Here is a 9,703-nt window from a genome sequence, read left to right as displayed (position 1 = left end):
GGCTTGTCATGTCCCCATTGGTTGTATCGATCATCCCACCTATTGTCACAGCAGTCGTCTCGGCATTTCGTTCCTCGATCATTCCTGATGTACTACTTGAAATAACCTTGTTTCAAAAGGTTTTCAATTTCCTTCTTTAAGTCATTGCAATTCTCAATTTCGTGCCTGATATCTCTGTGATAGGCACAAAAGATATTAGCATTCTTCTTCTCTCTCTTCCCAGTTATCTTAGGCAAGGTCCTACCTAAGTTATGCTCCTCCAGAATTGCAAGTATATATGACTGAGTTGCAGTGAGAGGTATCAGCTTGGTTTTAGCAATTTCCCTTAGCTATCCTGTCAAACACAATTCTTCGATCTCGAGACGAACCTTGCCCAGGAGTTCTAGATGTCCCAGGCTCGATTCTTCCCTGATTCCTTCTTCTCTAATCAAGGGCTATCTGGGATGTTTGGGTTTCCTTTTCCATGAGGTTGACATCTTCTCCCTGAATGCCCTTGTCAACCTTTTGCCAAAGTTCACATAGTGTCCGAGGGTATTCCCAATGCACCTCGATATTGAAGGTCCCAACTTTTAATCCATTGGTAAAAGTTGTAACGGTTACTTATTCATCTGGTTCGGGAATTTGAATGGTTTTTCATTGAACCTTTGCAAGTATGAGTGCAAAGATTCATCAGCTGCTTGACGTATATTCATCAAGTACGCCATCTTCATCATCAAATAAGATACGATGAATTGATGCACGAATCTATCCACTAGTTCTTTCAAAGAGGATATGCCCCTAGGTTTTAAGCTCCAAAACCATTTTCAGGCAATCTCCTAAAGAAAGACCGAGAAGGCTTGGCATATAATCAAATCGAATATACAAACAGAGGCCCGAGATGAAGGCCAGAATATGATCCTCAAGGTCACCCCGTCTATCATAAGACTGTAAGACGGGGAGTTTGAAATTTAAAGGAATTAAATTATCATTTATCTCATCAGTGAAGGGTGGGGCCTTCATATAGTCAGTAGCAAATCCGATGTGGCATTTGGCATGCTATCAGCTCGCTTCTCAAATAGACCTTAAGAAAGGGCCTTAGAGATGGACGTCAACTTAGAGGTAGGTTTCGAAGTGGTATGCTTGGAGTAACTTCTTCTTGGATGATAGTCATCTGATTCTTCCTCAAATGGGATCTCAGGCGAGGTGACAAGCCTTTGCTTGGACGATTCAACCTTCTCCTTCCCCTTTCTCTTAAAGTAACACCCCAGCTCCTCAAAGATATTAGAATTCTCGACCACAAACTCAGTCATTTTAGTGAGGGCCTCTGTGTTCGTTGGCCTAGGTTTTGTCTCTATTCCTCCCTTTGTCAATCAGCTTCTTGATTATTTGCTTCTGCCTCAATGTTAATCCGAGGAGCCCTTCTGCTTCTAGATTGGGTAGGTATCATGACTAAGAGAATAAAGTCGATTCCCACAAATAGTGCCAATTGACGAGGCGAGTTCTTGGCGGAAGAATTGAGATCACCAAGAGATGAGCTCACCTGCAAAATACCAAGTACCCAGAGCTTTGTCCTCTAGTCTTACTCCGATGTCAGAAGTGCTTTGGGAGTTGAATGTGCAGGTAAGGTTGCGTACCTCATTTGTGAGTAGTGAAAAGGCATTTATAGTGAAAGGTTTGTGGATGGAATGATGAGGTCTACCCATTGTCAGACATCTTGAGATAGTCCAGGGCGACAGTGTTAGGTGTACGTCTGAGCAATAGGGTGGCTAGCGGTCACGTCAATCCATCAATCACTATTCATGTCTCTCGCCAAAATGTTGGCTATTCCAAACTAAGAAAAAGGCGAGGTGAACTCTAATAAGAGAATAAAGTCATCGATCACCTCATCTAGAGATAGCCAAGATGAGGTGTCTTTTTCTTCAGGGAAATGGATGGGGTAGATTTAACTTGGGAAGACCGAGGTGCCCACAGCTAGCATTCATTAAAGGATCAAGTGCAATCATCTTCACTACATCAAAGAGTGATTTTGAAAATAATATGAACTCTAAGTAATATGGCATATTTCCTAAGAGTGTATTTGATAAAACTGAAGTCTAAAAATTGAAATATGAAGTATGAACCCATTAAGCTATTGAATTTTTAAGTATTAACTCAAATACATTTGAATGTATATTACATTCAATGATAAGTGAATAACTTATCACTTATTTTTTAGAACAAATTTTCTTTAGAAAATTCAGTGCCACTTAATTAATTCAAATATTCAATTTTTTGTTATCAAACACGTCTAGATATGTTAAGATCTGAATCCATTAAATTTAAGTATTGAATTTGTGATGCCCCCACTTCTCCCAAAGGCGATCCCAAGGGTATCGGCGGGACGCCTGCCCAACTCGATACCATTCCAATCCAAACTTAAGGTAAATAACCGAATAATAAAAGTCGAACTGAATAACAAAGTCGCTTCCATACACAAGTGTTCAATCTTACATCACAAGTTTTCAAAATACATTAATTTTCCAAAATGTACAACTTCCAAAAGTCGTCTAATCAGTACATCCAAAATTCTAATCAAAAGAGCCATCAAGTAGGCTTCTCCATAATTCCTTCCATTTCATCTCCTGTTAAGGAAAATAAATCTAACGGAGTGAGCGGATGCTCGTGAGACCAAGAAAACATGCAAAACACGTAGTTCAAATAATAATAGCACTTAAACAAGATTGAAACCTATAACATTCAAGTAGTTCACAATTAATAATAAAACACACTTGATAAGGATACGGGAGTTCTCAAGAGTTATGTTCCACTTTCTCGATCCAGTACCTCCACGAGTTGACACTCCATCAATCGGGTAGGTTATAAATTCATAGAACTTCACTTACACTTCCCCGTTCACCGTTACACCCCCAGTTACGGGCCCGCACTTCTTTTATATAAGGCGATACTACTCGAGTATGCCAAGCGAGATCTCTCCAATAGATCAAGTTTATAGAATTTTCTCATGACTCACCAAGCTTCACGACCAAGCCCATGCCGGCTCGAGTCGTAAGGTCGGCCGATGAGTTTTGGGTGTCCCCCACTATTATCAATTCAAGTCGAGGAGATTCATTTTAATCGACATATGCAACCATAGCATAATTCAATTTTACAACACTTCACTTAATTCATTTAACAATTCACTTCAAGCAATTCGAACACACTTCACTTAAAAGAGAACGAATGCGATAAAGTACACACTCGACTCGACACTTTTCAAAATACTCAATCAATGAGAACAATTAAGCACATAACAACATTTCATACACTTGACACTCACCAAGTCAAAACAAAAGTGAGTGAGCGAGCAATTAAGTCTTTAGGCATCCGCTTCGAGATTCTCTTGAAGATCTCCTTGAGCGCCTGAACAAATAACAAATACTTGCACTCACAATCACGTATTAACCAGGAAAGAAGATACACTTATTTAGACTAGTCGATACCTCAAAAGAGAACCTTAATCACTCAAAATAGAGGTTCAAAAGTGAGAATTTATTAACACAAGAGAAACTGATTTCCTCCATGAAATCAAGTTTAGAACGATCAATCAATATCAAAGGATAGGGAAAAGTCTCCAAAAACTCATTTCCCAACAAGTCGGAAAATTTCAGTTTTACACGTCAAATTTAGAAAAATCAGAATTTGCACTCAAGAGTTCCAAAATTGGAAAACTTTATACCGTTGGAATCTTAGTTCAGAGTACTAAAAGTTCCTAGAAGGCACCTTTCCAAGATTCTAATTTCAAATGCCGCAAACGATATTCAATTTCGACTTTTATACAAAGAGATATGTTCAATCAAAGAAGCACTGTTCGGGCTCCCTAAACACCATTTCCAGGTTTCTTTCAATTTCGAAATTCCAAGTTTTGTTCAACCAAATCAAATGATTTTTGGATAAAACTTTGTACACACCATATACAACATATAAGCATCAATTTCAAAGCCAACAACCATAAAAAATTTCGAAATATCACAGAGCAACATGATCAGAAATTTTCGGCTAGCTCAAGTCTCCACTTCCTTTGATTTTCCTTTCACTTTCTAGCCATAATCAACTCACTTAACATATAAACAACATTAATCAAGCATTTAATCCTCAAGGTAGCTACCTAAAGGTCACACCAAGTCCACTATCTTAGAGTTTAAAGCAAGAAATAGAGCACCTCAAGTCCGCTAGCCTAATCCTTGCTTAGGGTTTCAAATCCATGCAACCCAAGCTTGATTCTTAAAGAAAAATGAAGAGATTACAAGAGTTGAAATGTACCTCTTGAATCTTTGAAAAAACCAAAAAATTTTACCAATAAATCTCCAAGAATCACCACAAGATGAAGCCTTTCACCAAGTTAAAGCTAATCTCCAAGTGGTTTTGAGGTTGGATGCAAAGTTAGAAGTGAATTGGAGCAAGAATGAGCAAGATGGAGTGGAGCTTTCTTTCCTTTCTTTTTCTTGAGGGTTTGGCTGGCCAAGAGAGGAAGAGAGAGAGAGTGTTTGTTGAGTGTGAAGCTTCCCTTGGAAGCTTGTTGGATTTGTGGCCAAAAGTTGTATAAAAGTCAACTAGGAATAGTGCGCGAATAGTGAAGTGCACTACCACTTTTCTTTCTTATTTGTTGCACTAGTGCACTAATCCTCAAATGTAATTCCTTTAACACTATTATTATTCACTCTTAGTAGTATAGTATAAGTTTCTTATTTAGTCGTTTTGACATGAAATACGCGAACCTCCGATTCGCGCGCGATAAGACAAAATTTAAAAACGATTCATGTAACGATAATATAATTAACCACTACTAAGGCAAATAATTATAAAAATAATTATTTTTAGAATAAAAATATGAATCCTCACATCCTCTCCCTCTTAAGAAAATTTCGTTCTCGAAATTTCATATCTTGATCTGGAAATAGATCTGGATATTTTTCTTGAATTTTTTCTTCTACTTCCCAAGTTGCTTCCTCTAGTCCATGGTTCTTCCATAGGACTTTCACCAACGGGCTTCGCTTATTCCTCAATTCTTTCACCTTACGATCTAGAAGCTTTATCAGTCTCTCCTCATAGGTCAATGCCTCATCAATCTCAACATTCTCCGGTTGTAGAACATGAGACGGGTCTGAATGATTTTTCTTGAGCATCGATATGTGAAAAACATTGTGGATCCGAGATAAACTTGGTGGCAATTCCAACTTATAGGCCCCATTTCCTACACGTTGAAGAATCTTATATGGTCCTACAAATCTCGGTTGAAATTTCTTTCCCTTTCCTGCCATCAAACTCGCTTTCAGAGGAGTAATCTTAAGAAATACTTGGTCTCCAACCGCAAACTCTAAATCCTTCCTTCGATTGTCGGCATAGCTCTTCTGACGACTCTGTGAGGTTTGAATCCTCTGACGTATCAACTTCAATTTTCTCGTGCCTCCTCAATCCATGGTATTGCAGTTGGGTCTAAAATCTTTCGTTCACCTATTTCATCCCAACAAATTAAAAATCTACACTTTCGACCATAAAGCGTTTCATACGGAGCCATTTGAATGGATGCATGGAAACTATTATTATAAGCGAACTCCACTAATGTCATATACTTACTCCAACTCTCTCCAAAATCCAAAATATAGGTTCTCAGCATGTCCTCAAGAGTTTGAATTGTCTTCTCAGACTGTCCATCGGTCTGCGGATGGTAAGTAGTGCTAAAATTCAATTTAGTCCCAACACTTTTTGCATCTTTTGCCAGAACCGCGAGACAAATCTAGGGTTTCGATCGGACACAATACTTACTGGAATTCCATGTAGCCTTACAATTTCATCCAAATATAGTTTCGCTAATTTTTCCAATGAGAACTTCATACTAATCGGCAGAAAGTGAGCCGATTTGGTCAATCTATCTACTATCACCCAAACTGCATCATGACCTTTTTGAGTTTTTGGTAATCCAGATATAAAATCCATGGTAAAATTTTTCCATTTTCACTCGGGTATCTCTAAAGGTTGTAATAGGCCAGATGGTTTCTGATACTCGGCTTTAACTTGCTGGTAGATCAAACAAGATTGAACAAACTAAACAACTTCCTTTTTCATACTCTCCCATCAATACAAATTCTTCAAGTCTTGATACATTCTATTTTCTCAAGGATGTACCGTATAATTAGAATGGTGCGCTTCTTCCAAAATCTTCTTTTTAATTTCTTCATCTTTTGGTACCACTATACGATTCCAAAATCTTAACTCGCCATTTATGCCTAGATTAAAATCTGACTTCTCTCCCTTATTTACTTTCTCCAACCATTTTTACACTTCAACGTCCTTTTCTTGAGCTTCCTTAATACGTTCCTATAAAGTGGATTTCACAACAATATTCCCCAGAATCACTTTCCTCAGTTCGAGTCGGGAATTCCAACAACTAATCTCTTCCAACAAGTGCAATTCTTTAATCATCAATTCTGCCACCTGCACTTGACGACTTAGAGCATCAGCGACTACATTGGTTTTTCCTAGATGATACTTTATTGTGCAATCATAATCTTCCAAAAATTCCATCCATCTACGTTGTCTCAAATTTAGCTCCTTTTGGGAAAACAAATACTGAAGACTCTTGTGGTCCGTGAAAACCTCAATTGTCACTCCATACAGGTAATGTCTCTATTTCGTCAATGCAAATACTACAGCCACTAATTCCAAGTCATGAGTTGGGTAATTTCTCTCGTGCGGCTTTAATTTCCTAGAGGCATATGCAATTACCTTATTATTTTGCATCAATACACACCCTAATCCTTCTTTGGAAACATCTGTATATACTACAAAGCTATCCTTTCCATTAGACAAAACTAATACAGGTGCCCTTGTCAAATGTTTCTTTAATTCTTGAAAACTTTCTTCACACTTCGGACTCTATATAAATTTTCCATTTTTCTTAATCAATTCATTCATGGGTCCAGCAATTTTAGAAAAATCCTTGATGAATCTCCGGTAATACCCTGCTAACCCTATAAAATTTTGAATTTCAGTAGGATTTTCCGGTCGCTTCCACTTAGAAACCGCTTCAACTTTGGTTGGATCCACCTTAATTCTACCCTTGGAAATGATGTGACCTAGGAATGTCACTTTTTTCAACCAAAACTCATATTTGCTAAACTTAGCGTACAACTGATATTCCCTTAACGTTTGTAAAACAATTCTCAAATATTTCTCATGGCCTTCCAAGATCTTAGAGTACACCAGTATATCATCGATAAATACCACCACAAACTGATCTAGATAGGGTTTAAAAATTCTATGCATCAAATTCATAAAAGTCGCAGGTGCATTAGTCAATCCAAACAGCATCACTGCAAATTCAAAGTGCTCATACCTCGAGTTAAAGGTAGTTTTAGGTATATTTTTTTTCCAAAATTCTCAATTGATAATAACCCTGCCTGAGATCCAACTTCGAGAATACCACCGCCCCTTGCAATTGGTCAAATAACTCATCAATATGGGGAAAATGATACTTATTCTTAATGGTTACATCATTTAAGTCTCGGTAATCTATACACAGTGTTAAACTCCCTTCTTTCTTTTTAACAAACAAGACCGGGGCTCCCCACGGTGAACCACTCTCCTTAATAAAACCTCGCTCTAGTAAATCTTGCAATTGTAATTTCAACTCATTCAATTCAACTGGAGCCATTCTATACGGCGTCTTGGAGATGGGCGCTACTCCCGGAGTCACATTAATCTTAAAAGCTATCTCCCTTTCTGGAGGTAAAGACTCAAGTTCCTCAGGAAACACATCTGGATACTCTTTTACTACTGGCATATCTTCCAATCTCACTTTATCACTAGGGGTATTTATAAGAAAAATCAAATATCCTTGAGTTCCCTTACTCAATATTTTTCTAACTCGAATTCCTGAAATAAGAGCAGATGAAGCTAATCTACCCTTTATATCCAATTTTAAGGTTGTCTTTCTTGGAATGCACAACTCTACCATTTTTGTCTTACAATTCAATTGTGCATTATAGCGGGCTAATCAGTCCATTCCTAAGATAACATTATACCCTTTAATCTCTAAGCTCATCAAATCGATCAGTAGCTTCCGTTCTCCAACCCATATCTCACAATTTCTATACACCAAGTTAACTATTAAACTCCGTTCCCCAGTAGGTGTTCTAACCTCCAAATCATAAGGCAATTTAATTGGTTTCATATCTATTTCACTCATAAAATTAGGGTTCACAAAAGAGTGTGTCACACCCAGATCAACTAAAACCTCAGCTAAAAGGTGGAAAATGGGGATCGTACCTTCAACCACCTCAGTAGAATCAGGAACTTGTTGATGATCCAGTGCATAAACTCTAGTCGGTACTCTAGGTCGACTTCCTCCAGCACTAGTCTGCTTAGATGCCGATTTCTCTGACCGTTGAGTACTACCTCCTACTTTTGGCGCATTCGAACAACTTGCGAGTTGGTGCTCGGCACTTCCGCAGTACAGTTACTTTCCCGATTTTCTCCAACAATCATTCTCCGAGTGATTTGGCTTGCCACAATAGCCACAACTAACTTTAGGAATTACGGTCGAACCACTAGAAGGTATTCCTCTCGATTGACGTTGTCCACTACGACCTCCTCTTGATAAAGCCCCTCTTGGAGCTCTAGCAGTCCTTACTCCTCCCGTTCCTCTTCCTATCTTAGAAGGTGGAGCACTTTTACTAGTTTGTTCAGAGGAGTAACTAGGAAAGTTCCTTTTCTTAGTATGAAAATTCCTAACTTGCAACCTTGCATTTTCAACCCTTTGCGCTTTCTCCAAAGCTTCAGTGAACGTAGAGATTTGGACTGCTTCCAACCGCTCATGAATCTCCACATTAAACCCTTGCACAAAACGTCTAATTCTTTTATGCTCATTAACCATCAATTCTAGAGCGTACTTAGAAAATTTAGTAAATTTTCCTTCATACTCAGCCACGCTAAGAGTTCCCTGTCTCAACTTAATAAATTCATTCTCCCGCTTCTCTTGGATCAACGGTGGAAGAAACTTCTCATTAAACTCTCGAGTAAAGTTTTTCCAAGTCCAAGGGGTCTGCGCTCTCTCCCACTTTTCCCTTATCACGTCCCACCAGGCACGCGCCACTCTCTCAAACTGAAAAGTAGCAAAATTTACACGCCTCTCTTCTGTACAATCTAAGGCGGCGAAGATATTGGCCATCCTCTCCCGCCAGTTCTCCGCTAACTCCGGATTAGGTCCTCCAATAAACTTAGGCGGAGTGAACTTCAAAAACATCTCTAAGGCTCTATCGTCACCTCTATCCTGGGCCCCGGGTTGGTTAGGTGGCCCTGGACCCTGTCGGTCTGCTAAACGTTCTAGGATATCGGTCATCCGATTAATGGCGGTAACCACTTGGTTACCCTCTAGATTTTTTTGTCCCTGGGTCAGTCCACCTACCGATCCCTGATCATCCCCTTGAGATTAGGTTTGCTTAGTCCCATGCCCACGACCTCTACCACTCCTTCGTCCATCTATAATCCTAGTTATGCCTAATGCAAGAAATAAAATAATTACGCAAGAAAATACTTAAAATAAGAGCCAACATGCAAACATTGGAAGTAACGATAATTAGCATATATTAACACTTCAAGATTCATACAATTAGCAAGTCATGGGGCATTTATAAAATATAGCACACAGGTGTTACAAAAGTGCAATTAGTTAGGCACGACAAAAGTA

At 38.7% G+C, this 9,703-nt stretch overlaps 1 protein-coding gene across 1 annotated transcript; it reads right to left on the bottom strand.

Annotated features, from left to right (window-relative positions):
* Nucleotides 1-8,473: 8,473 nt before the first annotated feature.
* Nucleotides 8,474-9,355, bottom strand: LOC113782476. Its single transcript, XM_027328367.1, has one exon. It carries the CDS (start codon nucleotides 9,353-9,355, stop codon nucleotides 8,474-8,476), a length of 882 nt encoding a protein of 293 aa, XP_027184168.1.
* Between the last annotated feature and the right edge of the window lie 348 nt (nucleotides 9,356-9,703).

Source organism: Coffea eugenioides, chromosome 9 (assembly GCF_003713205.1).
Source record: "Coffea eugenioides isolate CCC68of chromosome 9, Ceug_1.0, whole genome shotgun sequence".
NCBI lineage: Eukaryota > Viridiplantae > Streptophyta > Magnoliopsida > Gentianales > Rubiaceae > Coffea > Coffea eugenioides.
The sequence above is the reverse complement of the archived record's forward strand: the minus strand, read 5'-3'. Positions and strand labels throughout refer to the sequence as shown.